This window comes from Nycticebus coucang, chromosome 7 (assembly GCF_027406575.1).
Source record: "Nycticebus coucang isolate mNycCou1 chromosome 7, mNycCou1.pri, whole genome shotgun sequence".
In the NCBI taxonomy this organism is placed as follows: domain Eukaryota; kingdom Metazoa; phylum Chordata; class Mammalia; order Primates; family Lorisidae; genus Nycticebus; species Nycticebus coucang.
This window is the reverse complement of record NC_069786.1, coordinates 34,250,274-34,272,796: the sequence shown is the minus strand read 5'-3', so window position 1 is coordinate 34,272,796 and position 22,523 is coordinate 34,250,274. Positions and strand designations below refer to the sequence as shown.

At 36.6% G+C, this 22,523-nt stretch overlaps 1 protein-coding gene across 1 annotated transcript in view; it reads left to right on the top strand.

Annotated features, from left to right (window-relative positions):
* LRP1B (LDL receptor related protein 1B) overlaps window positions 1-22,523 on the top strand; it is a 2,318,354-nt gene that overhangs the window by 2,109,071 nt on the left and 186,760 nt on the right. The window contains exons 69-71 of the mRNA XM_053597274.1: window positions 17,027-17,156; window positions 18,749-18,855; window positions 19,229-19,361. Of these exons, the coding sequence (XP_053453249.1) occupies window positions 17,027-17,156; window positions 18,749-18,855; window positions 19,229-19,361 (370 nt within the window). The remainder of the gene's footprint in view (window positions 1-17,026; window positions 17,157-18,748; window positions 18,856-19,228; window positions 19,362-22,523) is intronic.

Below are 22,523 nucleotides of genomic sequence, written 5' to 3'. Positions count from 1 at the left end.
GGAGATTTTAACACCCCTTTGGCAGTGTTGGATAGATCCTCCAATAAGAAACTAAGCAAAGAAATTTTGGACTTAAACTTCACCATACAAAAATTGAATTTAACAGACAACTATAGAACATTTCGTCCTAACAAAACTGAATACACATTCTTCTCATCAGCCCATGGAACATCCTCCAAAATTGATCACATCTTAGGTCACAAGTCTAAATTTAAAAGTATAGAAATTATTCCTTGTATTTTCTCAGATCATCACACAATAAAAGTTGAACTCACCAATAACAGGTATCTGCATACTCAAACAAAGTCATGGAAACTAACCTTATGTTGAATGATACCTGGGTCGTAGATGAGATTAAGAAGGAACTTGCCAAATTTTTGGAACAAAACAATAATGAAGACATGAATTATTGCAAAGGCAGTCCTAAGAGGGAAATTTATAGCATTGCAAGCCTTCCTCAAGAGAACGGAAAGAGAGGACGTCAATAACTTAAGGAGACATCTCAAGCAACTGTAAAAAGAACATTCCAACCCCAAACCCAGCAGAAGAAAAGAAATAACTAAAATTAGAACAGAATTAAATGAAATTAAAAACAAAAGAATTGTTGAAAAGATCAATGAGTCGAAAAGTTGTTTTTTTTTTGAAAAAATTCAACAAAATTGATAAACCTTTGGCCAACCTAACCAAAAATAGAGAATTAAAGTTCCTAATATCATCAATCGGAAATGACAAAGGCAAAATAACAATAGACACTTCAGAAATTCAAAGAATCCTTAATTAATACTACAAAACTTTATTCTTATAAATATGAAAATCTGAAAGAAATTGACCAATACTTGGAAGTATGCCAACTTCCTACACTTAACCACAAAGAATTGGAAATGCTGAACAGACTTATATAAAGAAGTCCTGAAATAGAATCAAGTATATGAAATCTTCCAAAAAAGAAGAGTCCAGGATGAGATGGCTTCATATCAGAATTCTATCAAACCTTTAAATAGGAACCAATACCTAAGTTACTTAACCATTTCCAAAACATTGGAAAAGAAGGAATACTTCCCAACACTTTCTATGAACCCTATCACCCTGAACCCCAAAATAGGAAAAGACCCAACAAGAAAAGAAAATTATAGACCAATATCTTTAATTAATATAGATGCAAAAAATATTCAATAACATCCTAGCAAACAGAATCCAGCAACATATCAAACGAATTATACACCATGACCACGTGGGTTTCATCCCAGTGTCTCAAGGTTGGTTCAATATACATAACACTATAAATATAATACATCACATAAACAAACAAGAAACAAAGACCATATGATTCTCTCAATAGATGCAGAAAAAGCTTTTGACAATATCCAGCATCCTTTCATGATCAGAACAATTAGGAAAAGAGGTATACAAGGGACTTTTCTTTTTTCTTTTTTTTTTTTTTCCGGTTTTTGGCCAATGCTGGTTTGAACCCACAACCTCCAGCATGTGGGGCCGGCACCCTACTCCTTTGAGCCACAGGCACCACCCCTTTAAGGGACTTTTCTTAAACTGATAGAGGCCATCTACAGCAAAACCCACAGCCAATATTATATTGAATGGAGCAAAATTGAAAACATTTCCACTCAGGTCAGTAACCAGGCAAGATTGTCCATTCTCTCCACTGCCTTTTAACATTGTAATAGAGTTTTAGCCATCGCAATCAAGGGTACACAGATAGGGTCAGAGGACATCAAATTTTCACTCTTTGCAGATGATATGATTTTATACCTGGAAAATCTCAGGGACTCAACTACAAAACTCTTAGAAATGATCAAGGAATACAGCAGAACCTCAGGATACAAAATCAATACTCACAAATTATTAGCTTTTATGTATACCAATAATAGTCAAGCTGAAAAAACAATCAAGGACTCTATTCCCTTTACAATAGTGCCAAAGAAGAGGAAATATTTGGGAATTTACCTAATTTATCTTTCTGGACATGAAAAATCTCTATAAAGAGAATTACGAAACTCTGAGAAAAGAAATAGCTGAAGACATTAACAAATGGAAAAACATACCATGCTCATGGCTGAGAAGAATCAACATTGTTAAAATGTCCATATTATGCAAAGCAATTTACAAATTTAATGCAATCCCTACCAACGTACCACTGTCATACTTTAAAGATCTGGAAAAAATAGTATTTCCTTTTATATGGAACCAGAAAAAAACTCAAGTAGCCAAGACATTACTCAGAAATAAAAACAAATCAGGAGGAATCATGCTACCTGACTTCAAACTATACTATAAATTTATAGTGATCAAAACAGCATGGTATTGGCACAAAAATAGAGAGGTAGATGTATGGAACAGAATTGAGAACCAAGAGATGAACCCAGACACTTATCACCATTTGATCTTGAATAAACTCATCAAAAAGTATAAACTGGGGGAAAGATTCCCTATTTAACAAATGGTGCTGGGAGAATTGGCTGGCAACTTGTAAAAGACTGGACCCACACTTTTCACCATTAACAAAAATTGACTCTCGCTGCATAAAACATTTAAAATTAAGACATGAAACTGTAAAGATTCTTGGAGAGAGTGCAGGAGAAACACTTGAAGAAATTGGCCTGGGAGAAAACTTTATGAGATGAAACCCCCGGGGCAATTGAAGCAACACCAAAAACACATTACTGGGACATGATCAAACTAAAAAGCTTCTGCACAGCCAAGAACACAGTAAGTAAAACAAGCAGACAGCCCTCAGAAAGGGAGAGGATATTTGCAGGTTATGCTTCTGACAAAGGTTTGATGACCAGAATCCCCAGAGAACTCAAACTTATGAATAAAAAAAAGAACAAGTAATCCCATTTCATTGTGGGCAAGACACTTGAACCGAAGCTTCTCTGAAGAAGATAGGGGCATGGCCTACAGACAAATGAAAAAATGCTCATCATCTTTAATCATCAGAGAAAAGCAAATCAAAACCATTTGGGATATTATCTAACTCCAGTAATAGTGGCTCACATAACAAAATCCCAAAACTACAGATGTTGGCATGGATGTGGAGAAAATGAACACTTCTATACTGCTGGTGGGATTGCAAGCTAATACATCCCTTTTGGAAAGAAGTATGGAGAATACTCAGGAATCTAAAAGTAGACCTGCCATTTGATCCTGCAATTCCTGTACTAGGTATATATCCAAAAGACAAAAAAATCACTTTATAACCAAGATATTTGCACCAGATTGTTCATTGCAGCTCAATTCATAATAGCCAAATCATAGAAGAAGCCCATGTACCCATTGACCCATGAATGGATTAATAAATTGTGGTATATATATATATATATATACACACACACACCATGGAATATTATGCAGCCTTAAAAAAGATGGAGACTTTACCTCTTTACCTTTACATGGATGGAGCTGGAACATATCCTACTTAGTAAAGTATCTCAAGAATGGAAGAAAAATATCCAATGAACTCAGTACTATTATGAAACCAATTTACAATCACACTTTCATATGAAGAATGTATTACAACTATGGCCCAGGATGAAGGAGGGAGGATGGGGGAGACAGGTGGGGAGAGTGGGTAGATCGAGAGAGGGTGAATATCCATAATGTAAGGGTCCATGTCGGATCTATTAAATATAGAGTATAAATGTCTTAACACAATAATTGAGTAAATGAGATGAGATATATATTAACCAGTGTGATGTAAACTCTCCTAATTCTATATAAAATCATCCCATTGTACCCCATAAATGCATTAATGTATACATGATCTATGTGTTTATGATTTAATAAAAAAAATTTTTAAAGAATGATCTGAAAGAATACACAATGCGATGTATAAATGATTACCTTTGAATAATAGAAAGATGAGTTTTTTATTAAAAAAAATTACCAATGTGAAAGTAGATACAGATATTAACACCACTTCTTTCATGCCATAAATTGGTAAACATGGTCCTTTGGTATATCCACGCCTTTTCATGACGATGCTCAGACTGAATAAAGTTACTTCTCTTAAAGGAGGCCTTTCTCTACATTTACAGGCTTTTAGTACAGTCTATATATAGTGCAGTAGCTAACAGTATAGGTAGTTTGTAGCAGCCCTTATAGCCTATGAGGCTAGGAGGAGTGAGAGTTATAAGAAATACTTGTATAGCTCAATAATGGAACACCTTGGTGAAAAGGGCATGAAGAGGGATTTAGCTCTCCTAACAAGCATGAGAGCTTGTGAGATGAGAGCACTGGTGAATTGGCAGTCTCTACACCTGTGGTGATGAGAGGCACGAGATCAGCCTTATATTAGGCTGGAGGAGAAGGCAGTCGGGAGCATGCTCATTCTATCATGGACCCACTTACTCTAACTCTGACTCCTCTCCTGCCTGCAGAACGCCAACACGGTGTCTCTCTGCTGAAGATCACTAAGCTCTACTAAAGACTAAAATCTATCTAATCTAGGACTGCTTTATTCTAAGTCAGTCTTTCTCTCTCTCTCTCTCTCTATCTCTCTCTCTCTCTCTCTCTCGCCCTCCATCTAAAGTAGATAGCCCTCAGGCACCTAAGAGCAATTGTTCCTGAGCAAGGTAGCTTAGCGGTCCGTGGTCCACATCCAGAACCTAGATAAGCTGAGCCTGAGACCTGGCCAGTCCCGGACCCTGACAAGCGGTGGCAGCAGTGGATTGTGACAGCAGTTGATTTCTATTTTTTTCCTCTAATGTCTAGAATAAAAGATTTGCATTGACTAAAATAAACCAAACAAAGAAGCAAACAGAAAGGAGGACTGGAAAAAAGCGAAAATGATGAATTACACACAGGATACTCTCAAACTAAGAACAAATATTGAGAAAGTTGTAAACACAAGTTTATGTACGAATGGAGGTGATAGTATAATTAGGTTGTTAATGAGCAGCCAAAGGTTTTTAGAAATTTTTAAAAATTAGAGCAACCTAATTGTATATGATGTATATATCTCTGTGGCACACACATGAATTATTATTTAAAGTGACTTACATCATAATTTGGCCTCTACAGTCAGCATAACGTATTTTGTCAGCACAAAATATTGGAATGAAATCTTAAGCTGCATTTATATACTTGATAATAATATTGGGGTTTGCTACTTTGAAAGTCTCATGACGGGTGGTTCAAATGCTTGATTATGTCAATGCCATTAGGACTTAAAATTTTAAAATTAAAAGAAACAGGATGCAAAATTTAGAAACAAAAAATTAAATAAAAATCCCATAATATGAAATTCAAAAGTACCAGTATAAGATCTGGATTAATTGTTCTTTTTCTAAAAGTATATAATTCCTGCCTCTGCCAGTGAAAACTTCTAAAGCCAATCACAATTCAGCAGAAATGTCTATCTCTAAAACAGTCTCTAAATATTATCCACCAATTAACAGAAACAAGTATCCTTTCAGATATGCCTAATTCTTGATCTGAGAAAAGAAAATTACAAGATGAGCTGCTAACATCTTGTGCTATTAGAAGAGTGTCCAAAGTGCTAATTTCTACAAGTAGTAAATGGCATTTTAAAAATGTGAGAGAATTGGAAATGGTTATTCATTAAAAGAAATTTAAACCAAATTCAATGCATACACCTTTTTAGAATCCTTAATTTACCAAATAATATTTTCATATGGTTAAGTAAATAAGAAAAGTTCGAAATGATTGCATTTACTAAAGAATATTGTTACTTTGTGATTTTGTTTGCTTTCTGATGCTATTTTTGTTATGTTAAAATATTATACAATGTAAATAAGTGGGGACAGGATTAATGAAACATGAACAGTGAAATGTTGGTAGCTGTTAAATGAGCACGGTGAGCATGTAAAGTTTATTTCTTTGTATATTTTAAAATGTCTAAATAGCTAAATGCCCACACATATAAATAGAAATATGCATACACATACATAAACCCACAACTATGCTGCAATTTATTGCAGATTCAATCTGATGATGATGTGAAAAGTACCTTCTGTATTGTCAAAACATTGTGGACATAGCAGTGCCATTGGTCAATGAGCTTTCAATGGCCTGATTGCAGAGATTCATTGATTGTACAGATGTTACTGAAAGGTTTTTATAATCATGGCATAGCATTAGATAATTGGTTCAAAGATTGACATGTTTTTTGTCTCAGTGGAGTTGTTACATTATATTTTAATTTATATTCCTGTTTTCTGCATTCATTCATTCTTTCAGCAGTTTTTATTGAATGTGTATTATGTTTCAGGCACTAATTTGCATGGAACACAGTGGTGCATGAAACATATAAAATCTCTTTCTCACACCCAGTTCGTGGACTATCACTCTAACATGTTTCACACCATTCACCTTACTTACCTAAAGCTTCAGATATCCACATTTCTAATTCTCCTTACATACAGAAAGCTTTTACTTAGGTAATTCCATTCCTAATAAGACTTCCTTTGTGAAGCCTTTTTAATACTTCTTCTTAGTACATTTTTAATAGCTCCAGTTTGAAACCATATCCATTTACCTTGACACTTCTGACATTCTATTTCAATTATTGATCAGGTGTTGTCCTTTCATACTAGCCTATGGATTTATCAAATATAGGGAGAAAATCTTTTTTGTGTGTGTTCTATATTCCCGTTAGAATGGGAAACTCCCAATACTTTAAAAGAAGAGAAGAAGGAAATTAATTATATACCAGATGGTCTAATTAAACTGCCATCAGCAAAGAGAAAATGATAGGAACTCAGAAAGTAAACTATCCTCCCTTACATGGGAGTGAAAATGGGAAGAAGGCAAAAGTAGTTGTTCAACTTGCTTCACTCACTGGGAGTTCCACAACCTGTGAGAGATTTGTGTCTTTTGTATAAAGAGCAGACAAGTATATTTTGGCAATAACAAAAATTGTCTAGCAAGATAAAACATCATCCTGGCAACACACTTCATTGGAGCATCTCACTTAAATGAAAGTGTGCAGATCCAGGTGGGGTGAATTTCTAGTGGATCTCTTTAATTTATCTCATATAAAGAATTGAAAGATCCTGAAAGGTAAATCTTCAATCTTATTTCCAAATAAAATCTGTATATGGGATAGTAGAAATGACAGTTAACAGTACATTTCACAGTTCTTTTTTTTTTAAGTTTTTTTTTTATTATTAAATCATAGCTGTGTACATTGATATAATCATGGGGCATCATTCATTATCTTCACAGACCGTTTACCAAGTTTCACATATACCCTTGCAAGATGCACCGCTGGTGTAATCCCACCAATCCCCTTCCCTGTAACCACCTCCCCCCACCCTCCCCTCCCTTTCCCCCTTACCCCTATTGTTAGGTTGTAACTGTGTTATAGCTTTCATGTGAAAACCCTAAATTAGTTTCATAGTGGGGCTGAATACATTGGGTACTTTTTCTTCCATTCTTGAGATACTTTACTAAGAAGAATATCTTCCAGCTCCATCCATGTAAACATGAAAGAGGTAAAGTCTCCATCTTTCTTTAAGGCTGCATAATATTCCATGGTGTACATATACCACAATTTATTAATCCATTCGGGGATCGATGGGCACTTGGGCTTCTTTGCATTGCTAATGACTTAGCAATTATGAATTGGGCTGCAATAAACATTCTGGTACAAATATCTTTGTTATGATGTGATTTTTGGTCTTCTGGGTATACGCCCAGTAGAGGGATTACAGGATTGAATGGCAGATCTATTTTTAGATCTCTAAGTGTTCTCCATATCTCTTTCTGAAAGGAATGGATTAATTTGCATTCTCACCAGCAGTGCAAAAGTGTTCCCTTTTATCCACATCCATGCCAACATCTCTGGTCTTGGGATTTTGTGATATAGGCTAGTCTCACTGGAGTTAGAAGGTGTCCAAAAGTAGTTTTGATTTGCATTTCTCTGATGATTAAAGATGATGAGCATTTTTTCATATGTCTGAAGGCCACACGCCTGTCTTCTTCAGAGAAGTTTCTCTTCAAATCCCTTGCCCACCCTGCGATGGGATCCCTTGTTCTATTCTTGCTAATGCGTTTGAGTTCTCTGTGGATTCTGGTTATTAAACGTTTGTCAGAGACATAACCTGCAAATATCTTCTCCCATTCTGAGGGCTGTTTGCTTGCTTTACTTACTGTGTTCTTGGCTGTGCAGAAGCTTTTTAGTTTGATCAAGTCCCAGTAGTGTATTTTTGAAGCTGCTTCAATTGCCCGGGGGGGTGGGGGGTTCTCCTCATAAAATACTCGCCCAGACCGATTTCTTCAAGGGTTTTCCCTGTACTCTCCTCTAGTATTTTAATACTTTCATGTCTTAAGTTAAAATCTTTAATCCAGTGAGAGTCTATCTTAGTTAATGGTGAAAGGTGTGGTTCCAGTTTCAGTCTTCTGCAGGTTGCCAGCCAGTTCACCCAGCACCATTTGTTAAATAGGGAATCTTTTCCCCACTGAATGTTTTTAATTGGCTTGTCAAAGATTAAATAATGGTAAGTAGCTGGATTCATCTCTTGGTTCTCTATTCTGTTCCAGACATCTACTTCTCTGTTTTTGTGCCAGTACCATGCTGTTTTGATCACTATCGATTTGTAGTATAGTCTGAGGTCTGGTAGCGTAATTCCTCCTGCTTTGTTTTTATTTCTGAACAATGTCTTGGCTATTTGAGTTTTTTTCTGATTCCATACAAAATGAAGTATTGTTTTTTCAAGATCTTTAAAGTATGACAGTGGAACTTTAATAGGGATTGCATTGAAATTATATATTGCTTTGGGTAGTATGGACATTTTAACAATGTTGATTCTTCCCAGCCATGAGCATGGTATGTTTTTCCATTTGTTAATATTTTCAGCTATTTCTTTTCTTAGAGTTTCATAGTTCTCTTTATAGAGACCTTTCATGTCCTTTGTTAGATAAATTCCCAAATATTTCATCTTCTTTGGCACTACTGTGAATGGGATGGAGTCCTTAACTGGGTTTTCAACTTGAGTATTGTTGGTATATATAAAGGCTACCGATTTATGAATGTTGATTTTGTAACCTGAGACGCTGCTGTATTCCTTGATCACTTCTAAGAGTTTTGTAGTAGAGTCCCTAGTGTTTTCCAGATATACTGTCATATCATCTGCAAAGAGTGAAAGTTTGATCTCTTCTGACCCAGTATGGATACCCTCGATCGCCTTTTCTTCCCTAATTGCGGTGGCTAAAACTTCCATTACAATGTTAAAAAGCAATGGAGACAATGGGCAGCCTTGTCTGGTTCCTGATCTGAGTGGAAATGATTCCAATTTAACTCCATTCAATATGATATTGGCTGTGGGTTTGCTGTAGATGTGTAGATAGTCTCTATCAGTTTAAGAAATGTCCCTTCTATACCAATTTTCTTAAATGTTCTGATCACAAAGGGATGTTGGATGTTATCAAAAACTTTTCTGCATTGATTGAGAGAATCATATGGTCTTTGTTTTTTAATTTGTTTATGTGCTGGATTACATTTATAGATTTACGTATATTGAACCAGCCTTGAGACCCTGGGATAAAACCGACTTGGTCATGATGTATAATTTGTTTGATGTGTTGCTAGATTCTGTTTGTTAGGATCTTGTTGAATATTTTTGCATCTATATTCATTAGTGATATTGGTCTATAATTTTCTTTTCTTGTTGGATCTTTTCCTGGTTTGGGAATCAGGGTGATGTTTGCATCATAGAACGTATTAGGTAGTCTTCCTTCTTTTTCTACCTTTTGGAACAGGTTGGGTAATATAGGTACTAATTCCTCTTTAAAAGTTTGGTAGAATTCTGACGTGAAACCATCTGTTCCCGGGCTTTTCTTTTTCGGGAGGTTTTGTATGGTTGATGCTATTTCCGAACTTGATATGGGCCTGTTCAACATTTCCACTTGATTCTGGCTAAGTCTTGGAAGGTGACGTGCTTCAAGTATCGGTCAATTTCCTTCAGATTTTCATATTTCTGAGAATATAGTTTCTTGTAATATTCAATAAGGATTTTTTAGATTTCTGAGGAGTCTGTTGTTATTTCGTCTTTGTTGTTTCTGATTGATGAGATCAGAGATTTTACTTTTTTCCTGATTAGGTTGGCCAAAGGTTTATCAATTTTATTGACCTTTTCGAAAAACCAGCTTTTTGATTTATTGATCTGTTGTATTATTCCTTTGTTTTCAATTTCATTTAATTCTACTCTAATTTTGGTTATTTCTTTTCTTCTACTGGGTTTGAGGTTGGAATGTTCTTCCTTTTCCAGTTGCTTGAGATGTCCCATTAAGTTGTTAACATCCTCTCTCCGTTCTCTTGAGGAAGGCTTGCAGTGCTACAAATTTCCCTCTTAGAATTGCCTTTGCGGTGTCCCAGAGGTTCTGATTGTTCGTGTCTTTGTTGTTGTTTTGTCCATTGGCGATTTCTTTCTTAATCTCATCTCTGACCCAGCTATCATTCAACATAAGGTTATTTAAGTTCCATGTTCTTGTATGAGTATGCAGATTCCTGTTGTTACCCAGCTCAAGTTTTATTCCATGGTGGTCCGAGAAGATGCATGGAATAATTTCTATTCCTTTAAATTTACTGAGGTTAGACTTGTGACCTAAGATGTGATCGATTTTGGAGTAAGTTCCATGGGCTGATGAGAAGTATGTGTATTTAGTTTTGTTGGGATGAAATGTTCTGTAGATGTCTGCTAAATCCAAATGTTGGATGGTTAGGTTTAAATCTAAGATTTCTTTGCTCAGCTTCTTGTTGGAGGATTGATCCAACACGACCAAAGGAGTGTTGAAATCTCCAACTATTATGGAGCTGGAGGAAATCAAGTTGCTCATGTCTGTTAGAGTTTCTCTTATAAATTGAGGTGCATTCTGGTTGGGTGCATAGATACTAATAATTGAGATCTCATCATATTGAGTATTACCCTTAACAAATATGAAGTGACCATTCTTGTCCTTCCTTACTTTTGTTGGTTTAAAGCCTATTGTATCTGCAAATAAAATTGCAACACCTGCTTTTTTCTGATTACCTTTTGCCTGAAATATGGATGACCATCCTTTCACCCTGAGTCTGTATTTGTCTTTTAAGTTAAGATGTGACTCTTGTATACAACAAATATCTGGCCTGAGGTTTTGTATCCAGTCAGCTAACCTATGCCTATTTAGAGGACATTTTAAGCCGTTCACATTAATGGAGAATATTGATAAGTCTGGTGAAGTTTTGGGTATCGAGTTTTTCAAAAGTCCAGTGGGCATTTTTAATCCTTTTGCCAGTGTGGAAATTGGAGCTTGATCCGAAGTTTCTGAGTGAGTTTACTTTTGTGGTATAGGATTGGGTTGGTCATTATGGAGGATAGGTCTGAGAATATCCTGAAGAGCTCGTTTGGTTATGGCAAATTTCTTCAACATATGAATGTCATTAAAGTATTTATTTTCTCCATCATAAATGAAACTCAGTTTAGCTGGATACAAGATCCTGGGTTGAAAGTTATTTTGCTTTAGGAGATTAAAAGTCGGTGACCACCCTCTTCTGGCTTGAAAAGTTTCAGCAGAGAGATCTGCAGTCATTCTAATATTCTTCCCTTTGAAGGTAATGGTTTTCTTTCTCCTGGCAGCTTTCAGGATTTTCTCCTTCATATTAACTTTAGTGAAGTTAATTATGATATGCCTGGGGGATGTCTTATTGGGGTTGAGTTGTGCTGTGGTTCTGAAGCTGTCCGCTATCTGAATTTCAGAATCTCTAGGCATGTCTGGAAAATTCTCTTTCATAATTTCATGCAGAAGGGCCTCTGTGCCCGGCGAGGCCACTTCATCTGTTTCTGGAACTCCAATAATTCGGATATTCACCTTCTTCGAATTATCCCAAAGCTCTCGGAGAAAATGATCCTTTTTTGCTCTCCATTTCTCTTCCTCTTTGAGAGTTTGGGAGCGTTCAAAGGCTTTATCTTCAATGTCAGAAATCCTTTCTTCTGCTTGCTGCATTATGTTGCTGAGGGATTCTACTGTATTTTTCATATCTTTCAGGGCTGCAAATTCTTGCTTCCGTGTGTCTAAGTTTTTGGTGGTTTTGTCTTTAAGTTTGTTAAATTCTTGAGACAACTTTTGAATTTCTCCTCGAATTCCTAATTGCACTTTGTTAATCTTGTCTGCAATCCAAATTCTGAATTCGATTTCTGACATCTCAGCCAGTTGTTTATGAATGGGATCTTCGATTACATCTGCCATGTCTTTCCCTGGGTGGGTTGATCTATTCTGGTTATTCATGTTACCAGAGTTTTTCCGCTGATTCTACCCCATGGTTGTTTTACTCCCTCTGATTTTTTCCCCTGGGGCTTTTTCAAGGGCCTGTACAGTGTTGTGGCCTGAGAAACTGGGGCCCTGTCTGGTGTGGTGGGGCTAAGTGGTTCTGTCTTGTTTTAGCTGGTTTCTGTTCCACCCTAGTGAAACAGATACTCTGCATTGAAGTCTCAGCTGTGGAGAAATATCAGCAATTAAGTCACCCCCCCCCCACCTGGCAAACAATTGGAAAAGAGAAATGAAACCTTCCTACCACCGTGCATACAGGGCACCACCTGATTTGTCCTCAGGTGATTGGTTCAGTTCAAAAAGTCCAAATCAATTGTCTCAGTCTACACCTGTCTCAGGTGAGAGAGTTTCAGAGGTCTCTGGGAACTGGATCACAGGGGTCTGGTGACTACTCTGGTGTGGCTTGCTCCAGTGCTGCGTGGAGTCAGGAGGATCCACCCATCAGATAGATCAGTCTGGGAAGGTTGCTGCCTCCTTCCCCACCTTGCACCACTGTCACACCCAGTCACTGATAGCCCTGAAGTTGGCTGACCCAGTTGCCTGTATTGAATCGGTACTCCAGGAGTTTGCACGTGCCTGAATCACAAGGAAGTCTGCCAGGCCACTGCGCTCTGCCTCTCTCTAGCAGGAGGAGGTGAGGCCTGATAACCTCGGGCTCTTGATGAAGGTTGGGGGGTTTTCACTCAGGTCCAGTCTCGCCCCTGATTAATGTTACTGACAGAACAGAACAGAACAACTCTGCGGTTCCCCTGCAGAAGAGAAGCTGAATTGAGTTCCAAATCATCTTGTCTTTGCTCTTGTATTGTCCATAGGCTGACGCTCCCCTGAGGGCCAGGTGCGTCTTAGGTTTAGTAAAGCGGACCTCTGGGTCAGCCCTGCCCTGAGAGTTTCCCCGGTTTGCAAGTTGGAGTTGGCTTAGGCAAATCCTATACTCAGAGTCTCTGGTTGCCCAGGGAGACAGGGGGTGTGGCTTCAGAATATTTGGTAGTGAGCCATATTGCTAGCAAAAGAGGGCTGCTGTTTTATGGCTCAGGCAACCGCTGCTCCAGTGTAGCTACCTTCTGGCCAACCGTCCTCTCTCCACTCCTGTACCCCAGAGTCTGCACCAACCGGCTGCAGCCCAGCACTGTCTATACCCCTCGAGCAATATCCCAGAAGTCTGAACCCCTGGGGGACAGGCCTCCAGACCATGGAGGGAGAGCAGAGGGGAGCATGGGGAGTGCTGGGAGCCTGTGGTTGTGGGCAGAGAACACACACAGCTTTACACAGTTTTATGCCTGGCCATATTGTCACCAAAAGACGGCTGTCACACTGTGCCTCAGGGAACTGCCACTCCAGTGCGGTCCCCTCTCCGCCAACAGGGACTAGCCTCCAGACCTCAGTGTGAGTGAAGGGGAGTGCTGGGAGCTCAGAATTTCAGGTAGAGACTATATACAGTTTATACAGTTTTATGCCTGACAGGAGTACGCCGTGGCATCCTAGTGGGGGACATAGGTCCAGTTTTTAGAGGGTCTCTCCCGTGGGGTGTAGTGGGAGGACCTTTGAACTATGCCCATTTGTTTGTGGGGCACTCTGAGCCGTTCTTTTGGGGGAGGGGACTCCCGTCCACTTGGTGATGGATTTTGTACCTTTTGTTTGTATCCTTGTGGTCGCAGCTCGCCTCAGTGGGGTTGACATGCATTCTTCAACCTTCTCTCTTAGTGCAGCTGAAATCCACCAGGTTACTTGCTGAATTTTTGTCCTTTAACTCTCCTACTGGACGGGAGCCTCTGTGGAAAGCTGGCTTCAGTCAGCCATCTTGTCTCCTCCCTCTCGATGCTTATTTCTTTTAGCCATTCTTTCACAGTAAAAAGTGCTCTGTCCATTTCACAGTTCTTTAACAACAAATATTAGAAGAAAGAAAAAGAAGAATATGAATACCAACCAAGCTGTAAAAGGACTGGTGCAAAGGACAAGTAACGGGAGGAGAGAGAGGGGAAAAGCGAGGTGGAGTTTTTGTCAATGCAAAGCATGTTTGCAATAGGATTCTCACTTGTTTCATGTTCCATCCCTCTCTAACCTCCACGGCACCCACTCCCAACAAATCAAATGTACTTGGCTAGAAAAATTTGTTTAAAAACTCCTTAGTGACAATGTCTTACTATATTGTCCAGTCTGTAGTGCAGTGCCTAATCACAGGTAATCCTTGTGTGCTGCCACCTCAAAACCCCAGGCACAAGGGATCCTCCTACCTCAGCCTACCAAGTAGCTGGGAATATAAGCACTGTGTGACAGCTAGAAATAATTTTTCTTCTTTTTTTTTTTTTAATTGGAAGTTAAGGTTAGGTTTCATTTATCATCTTTCTTTTCTTCTTCTAATTTTTTTTTTATTTTTCTTTTTTTTATTGAGGGTGCAAAAAATTAGTTTACACTGTTTGTATTTGTTAGTAAAGTCCCTCTTATAGTTGTGTCCTGCCCCCAGGTAGTGTGCCATACACTGTAACCTCTCTCTCCTCCCCCTCCATGCTCCCTCATGCCCCCACTCCACACCTTGAATTGATTTGAGTTTTTCATTTATGTAGATATGTAGTAGATCATACAATGGCTTCATATTAGAATTGAGTACATTGGATTCTTGCTTCTCCATTCTTGTGATATTTTACTAAAAAAAATGCATTCCAGCTCTTTCAAGGTTAATACAAAAGATGTAAAGTCTCCATCTTTTTAATGGCTGAATAGCATTACATGGTGTACATACCCAACAGCTTGTTAGAGGGTAAACATGTTTTGTTTATATTCTTTGTTTTTTGTACAGATTGAGTCAAAGGCATAAGTGCACCCTTTACCTATATGGTGTTCACTGTTCCCAATAGGTGCATGTTTATCCACCCCCTCCACCCTCCTCCCCTAACCTTGATTTTCATTGATATTTACTTCCATATATATGTGTACTTAAGGGTCGATTGATTAGGCCCAATTTAGTATTGAATACATTTGTTTGTTTCTCCATTCTTGTGAGGTTTCACTTAGAAAAATGGTTTCTTGTTCCATCCAGGTTATCACAAAAGATACTAGGTCACCATTTTTTATGGATGAGTAATACTCCCTAGAATGCATATACCACATTCTATTAATCTAGCCATGTATGTATTGTTGGACACTTGGGTTGTTTCCACATTGTGATTGTGAATTGTCCTGCCATTAACATTTGAGTTTCAGTGTCTTTTGTATAAAATGGCCTTTTCCCTTTGGGTATATACTCAGCAGTGGGATTGCTAGATCAAATGGTAGTCCTAATTTTAAAAAGTTTTATGAGGTAAATACAATTTTCTATAAGATTACACTAGTTTGCAGGCCCAGCAACAGTGTGTAAGAGTTCCTTGCTCTCCACGTTCACATCAGCATCTGTTGTTTTGGGACTTTTTAGTACAAGATATTCTCATGGAGTTAGGTGATATCTCACTGTTGTTTTGACTTGCATTTCCATAACAATTAGAGATTCTGAGCATTTTGGCATGAGTTTATTGGCCATAAGTATATCTTAATTTGAAAAGTTTCTGTGCACGTTTGCCCACTTTTTATAGATGTTGGTTGTTTCTTGCTGATTTGCTTGATTTCTTTGTAGATTCTGCTTATCAGTTCTTATTCAGATGTATAGCATGAAAATATTTTCTCCCATTCTATGGGTTGTCTTTTGCTCTTTTGATTGTGACCTTGGGTGTGCAGAGCCTTTTAATTTGATCAGGTCCCATTTATTTATTTTTATTGTTGTTGAGATTGCCTTTGGTGTCTTCTTCATGAATTCTTTGTTGAGGCTAATATCTATGAGAATTTTTCCAACATTTTCTTCTAGGATTCTAATACTTTCATGCCTTAGTTTAAGTCTTTTATCCACCCTGAGTTAATTTTTGTGATTGATGAGAAATGCAGATCCTGTTTCAGTCTTTTACATGTTTTCTAAGCACCATTTATTGAACACAGAATTTTTCCCCAGGGTACTTTTTTTTTTTATCTGTTTTGCTAAAAATCAAATGGGAACATGATGATGATTTCATCTCTAGAGTTCTGTGTTCTGAGAGAGATATCTTTGTCTCTGTTTTTGTGCCAGTACCATGCTGTTTTGGTTACTATAGCCTTGTTGTATAGCTTGAAGTCTGGTAAAGTGATGCCTCCTGCTTTGTTCTTATTAAGTAAGGTTCCATTGGCTATGTTAGGTCTTTTCTGGTTCCATATGAAGTGTAGAACTATTTTTTCTAGATTTGCAAAAAGTGACCTTTTATTTCCTCACAAACGTAATTATCACCTGCAATTATTAAAATTCCATTACCCCATAACTGTCTGTTGAAGAAATATCCACTCAGAAAAATTTAATTAATATGATGAGATTAAGGCGTTTATATTCTTTTTCCATTCCTGTCTTTTATTATGACTCACAGAGACAATTGAAAGTGAAAAATTGTTATAATCACGGTATGTATTCATGGGCTTAAAATATGACCTTCTGAGCCACTACTACATAATTGACATGGATCCTACATTTTTAGGATTCTATACATAAATTTGCTAGTCTTTTGGGCTTGCAGACAGTTTTTTAAAAAATTAATTTTAATTACATCTGTGTTGTTTTTGACAGAGAAGTTGTGGACCAAATTTTTCCAAAGATTAGTTCAATGTTTTCCATGTGTAAATTTTCTAGGTTTTTGCATTTGTAAGTAGTTTTCTAAAAATTTAATTTTAAATACATCTATGTTGTTTTTGACAGAGAAATTGTGAAACAATTTGTTCCAAAGATCAGTTCCAGTGTTCCAATGGTCAGTGTATATCAGCAAAATGGAAATGTGATGGCCATGAAGACTGTAAATATGGGGAAGATGAGAAAAACTGTGAGCCAGGTAAAATGATTGAGGCGATATTTAATTTAGTTGACATTTTACCTGGATAGAACTTACATTTCAATAGCAATATGCTTAAAACAGTGGTAAACATGTCACATATTTACCATTTTTAGAAAATAATCTGAAATATTTGTGAATAAATGAATAGGTATATCCATCACATGTTTGGAAAGTGTTTTGGCAGATAAAAATCATTATTCATGTATGTAACCAGAACATTATTCTTATAAATTTGATTTTCTAGTTGTTATATTTTATTGCACCATTTGGAATTATTTTCCCAAGATAATCAAATGAAATAGGTTGAAATTGTAATACCATAAAAGACAGGGTTTTAGTTCTGAAAACTGAGGTTATAAAACAGAATGTAGTAATTTCAGTGTGATACCAACACAGAAGTATGTTATTTATATTTACAACTTAAGCCAAATCAAAATAAAATGAAGTAGAAAAACCAAAATACAGATAAAAGTGACACTACCCAATTTATGCATTCCTATTTCTTTAATGTGGTTTTATAAATATACTCATTAAAATACAAATTTTTACGTAAATATTTTAATTATATTTTCTTATGAGAAAAAAGTTACTGGAAGAAAATCATACTGTAAACTATGTATAACCATGAAAGCATTACCTTGAGAGAATAGGTCAGAGTAGCAGATACAAGGCATATATATTACCATGCCCCAGCGTCATGCCCGTGATCCACATTGATAATTGATCATGAATTTTTCTTTTACTCAATACAGATGTGTTCTTAGATTCCTCATTAATGTAGATCCATAGGCCAACACTATTAATTAAAATGAATCAGATCTCAAAGAAAAAGTCTTTTAGTATCCCTGAACCAAGCCATTCAATCCACAAAGTCATTATATAAGTACATTTGGCTACCTTGTAGTCTAATACAAGGCCAGAAGCCCCGAAGTTTGAATACAAGCCTCATAGACAAATCCAGCTTTCATAATCCTGTCAATCAATTAGAATGGGTAGTGGTAACAACATTTATCCACCTATTATTTTTAATTTCTATATCATAAAGGAATACTGCACATGATATAGACTCTGTTAATTATACATATGTTTACATTTAAAACTCCAAAGCAATAAAATTCTTAGAACTAATTCAAATACTCTTCTTTTCTCAACATAGCCAAATAGATTGCACTGAGTCTGTGAGACCATACCAAGATTTCTACCATTTATACGGTGTATATATGATTAACATTTATAAGGATTACTAAATATTATTAAATTTTTCAAAAAATTTGAGGATTTAATTATTTAAAATTATTTAATTTAAAATCATGAAAAATTCATTTTACAATTCAAAATCAAAAGGATGGAGATTATCCTTTTGATCCCCTTTCTTTTTTTACTGAGTTAAATACTTACTGCATAGACTATTATATCAGTTAAATATGTTTAATAGAAGGCAACAATATTGCAAAACACATTTTAAATGTATCTTTAATACCAAATGTTGAATAATTTCCATAAATTTATACTTTTAAGGGTTTATATGTCTTTTATATCCCCAACCCATCATGCTTTTACTGCATCTAAATCTCAAATTTTATGTTCAGCTTCTCCTACTTGCTCATCAAGTGAATATATATGTGCCAGTGGTGGATGTGTTTCAGCGTCTTTGAAATGTAATGAAGAATATGATTGTGCTGATGGTTCAGATGAGGTAAAATCTATCATGCAATTAAAGTTTTTGAATGACATGAATTAAGTTTGGAAAAACAAATGCAATGAAAATAAAGGGACAGAAACTTGATTCGTGGCAGCATGTAAAATGTCAGTAAATATACTTAATGCAATCATTCCTACAAGTACTTGAATCTTTATACACTAAAGCTTATTGTAATTTCTAGAGGTTATTTCATTAAGTCAAAATAAAAGAAAGCCCAAGGTATAATAAATCTCCAGTATTAAAAGCTACATGTTTATTTTCCCTGTGACTGTATCATTATCATCATTGATTCACATGATTAATTCATATCATTCATATGATTCATTATCATTAATGAAAACTGCAGTTCCCATTTGTATTTGAACAGATGGACTGTGTGACTGAATGTAAGGAAGATCAGTTTCGGTGCAAAAATAAAGCCCACTGTATTCCAATCAGATGGCTGTGTGATGGAATTCATGACTGTGTGGATGGCAGTGATGAAGAGAAGTGTGACAGAGGTAAGGTATTTTTTGTTTGTGTGCCCATAAAGGAGACAATGAAAGTTGAGGTGCTGCACAAAATGTATGTAGTAGGTGCTAGAGGAAGAGGATAAAATCATTAAATGATTATCTTTACTCATTCTAGTTTCATTACATAATGGCTTGTTCTAAATATGGAAATTTAGATCATCTTCAGAAAGAGCATAATCTTGATCTGTATTTAACAAAAACAAACAAAATGCAAGTGTTTATTGATTGCTCACTGTGAGGCATTAAATCCAGTGTTCAGACTGGATTCTGGGTCAGGGATAGGATATGTGACTACAGATAATGTAGGCACCATAGCTATTGCTGCAAAAGGATTTCTGTATTTTATGAGCATGCCTCTCTTCCATATTGCCTGCCTTACTCTGAAAAAACAAGAGTAACATAGGCTATACTAGATTGCGCACATTGGTATGCTGTCTGATATATAGGTTATAGGTTGTGCCCAGATTTCCTTCTTGCCATATCATTGAGAAAATGACCTACCTTTTTTGTCAGTCTGGAAAACAACTTTTAGTTTTGTCATATATTATTTTCCAGCTATTTGAAGACTATTTCCTGACAGATAACAACTTTTTACTTAAAACTGCTGTACTAAACACAGTTGATTATTACTGTTTTAGAGTTAATGGGAATTAATGTAAGGCAAGCAATCATATGCTAAAGCTTAAAATGATCAAAAATTAACCAATTCTCTTTATTTTAATGTTATTAAATAGGATGTTAAAATATAAAATTCTTGTGACTGCCTTGCAGAAATCTGTCAGTAGAATTTGCAATGCAGAATATTTGGAGCATCGTCAACAGAAATAGATATTGCCACATGAATCAAAGCACTTGAATGTGCCCTTAGGGTTTTTGTAGTTAAAATCTATCTAAAATATTTACTTCTATAAATAACTATTCACCCAGGCAGCGCCTGTGGCTCAGTGAGTAGGGCGCCGGCCCCATATGCCGAGGGTGGCGGGTTCAAACCCAGCCCCGGCCAAACTGCAACCAAAAAATAGCCGGGTGTTATGGCGGGCGCCTGTAGTCCCAGCTGCTCGGGAGGCTGAGGCAAGAGAATCGCGTAAGCCCAAGAGTTAAGAGGTTGCTGTGAGCCATGTGACGCCACAGCACTCTACCCAAGGGCGGTACAGTGAGACTCTGTCTCTACAAAAAAAACAAATAAATAACTATTCACCCAAGGAAAATTTGATTCTACTTTCTTTCTTCTTTTTTATTGTTTCAGGTTCATTGAGGGTACTAAGAATTAGGTTACACTGAATGTAGTATGTAGGTAATCCCTCTTATAATTGTGTTCCACCCTTAAGAGGTGTGCCATACACTGTAACCTCCCATCTTCCTCTCTCTTCCCTTCTCCCTGCTCCCTGGTTCTTCTGCTCCCCACCCTACTTTCTTGAATATCCCATCAGATGTTTATGATGAGATATCATCCCAAACCTGATAAAGTGTTCTTGTATTCAGTAGAAGCAATTACATGTCCATAACAGCTGTTTCTACCTTATATTCTCACACTCCTGTTCTGTAGTTGGCCATCCTGGAGACAGCAAACATCATGGTAGTTTGGTAGCAGCAACCCATATTCACTCTTGGATTCAAAGACTTTGCGATGACAATTAAGCTACTTCTAATTTTCCATTTTTCACCTAATTACTTCCATCCTTCAACTTCAGCTGCCACAGCCAATCTTCCCATTCTCCCACTGCTTCTTGCTTGGGTTTATTTAGTACTCCCTAACTGGTTTCCAATACTTACTATTCACTGTTGCTGTTAAAAAGTTCATTAATTTTAATGTATCTCTGTTTATGTAAATATTTAATCAAGATACCAGGTTACATAGAAATAACCCAAATTGGTAGTCATAGTTACAAGAGAATGATCCCATGCTATCTTCCCACACTTACGTTCTATTGCTCCTTTTTATGTATTATATCCCAGCCAAAATGGAAAATCTGAAGTGTCCTTCAGATCTAAAATTTAATCTTACTGACTGAAAAGAGTTGAGAGCCTTTCATTTAATAACATTCAAAAGTGTCAAAGTTCCTCTTCCTCTCCACTGACACTTCCAACTTTTCTTGGGTTTCTTTGCTGCTAAGTAGTTACTGATATGTTCCAATCAAATATCTTGGTGGTTAAAGTAGTTTATCCTGGATGGATGTACCTTGAGGCATGACAAAGTTCAGATTTCTAGTATTTAATTCACTCCTAGGAAGTGGCTTTGGTATTGGATAAAGGTATTTTAAGTCATTAAGAAAACAGAATGTCAGGATAAAGATCTTTTCCGGTAAATCTTCCATTCATCTCACATATGGACATCTGAATGCTGGGACACAGAACATAAGAAATCTTCAAGATAAGCATGGCACATTTTTCCAGTGAATCAGTTTTGCTAGTTTAATTTAAGAGTCTCAAATCTTAAATACTATAGAATTAAAAGCAACATTCATATTTTTAAAGGTAAAACATAGAGGCTAAAGGAAACTTGATTCTTGTTCTTACTTGAGCTTCCATACTTGACTTTTATACAATTTTGATGGAAAATGTTGGAAGGTATTCTTTTTAGTAATTGTCAGCTAAAATATATGTAAGATCTTTATGTAAAAGACAAAATATTATATATTAAATCTTCTTTTAGCCAAAAATTAAGGTGAAACCTAGAATCACAGTGTTTTAGAGCTTAGCAGGAGTTTGAAAGAAAAGGATAGCCCAGTGACAGATGTTCAATTTCCTAAAGCCTCCTGTACTCAGATGACTAAGTTGTCTAAGCTTTTTTTTTTGCTCTAGATCTCAAAGCTCTCACACTCTGGATTCTCAGGAAACTCATTATATCAATTGCCCTTTCTCCATTCTGTATTGTCTGCTGAATTATTCCCAGAAGCATTTAAATGAGTTCAGACACCTGTTTTCTCCCACACAAGCAACCAGACTCATTTACCACCTGACTTGCTTATCTCTTCCTTCCCTTTATGACCAAACTTCTGGATAGAGATGTCTGCATTCACTACTATTTCTTTCTCCATCTCATTTAATAAGCAACTATAATCATTTCACTAAACCCAACACCACTTCACTGAACTTACTCTTTTAACATTATTTAAATGCACTAACATTTTTCTTAGAACACTTTTCCCA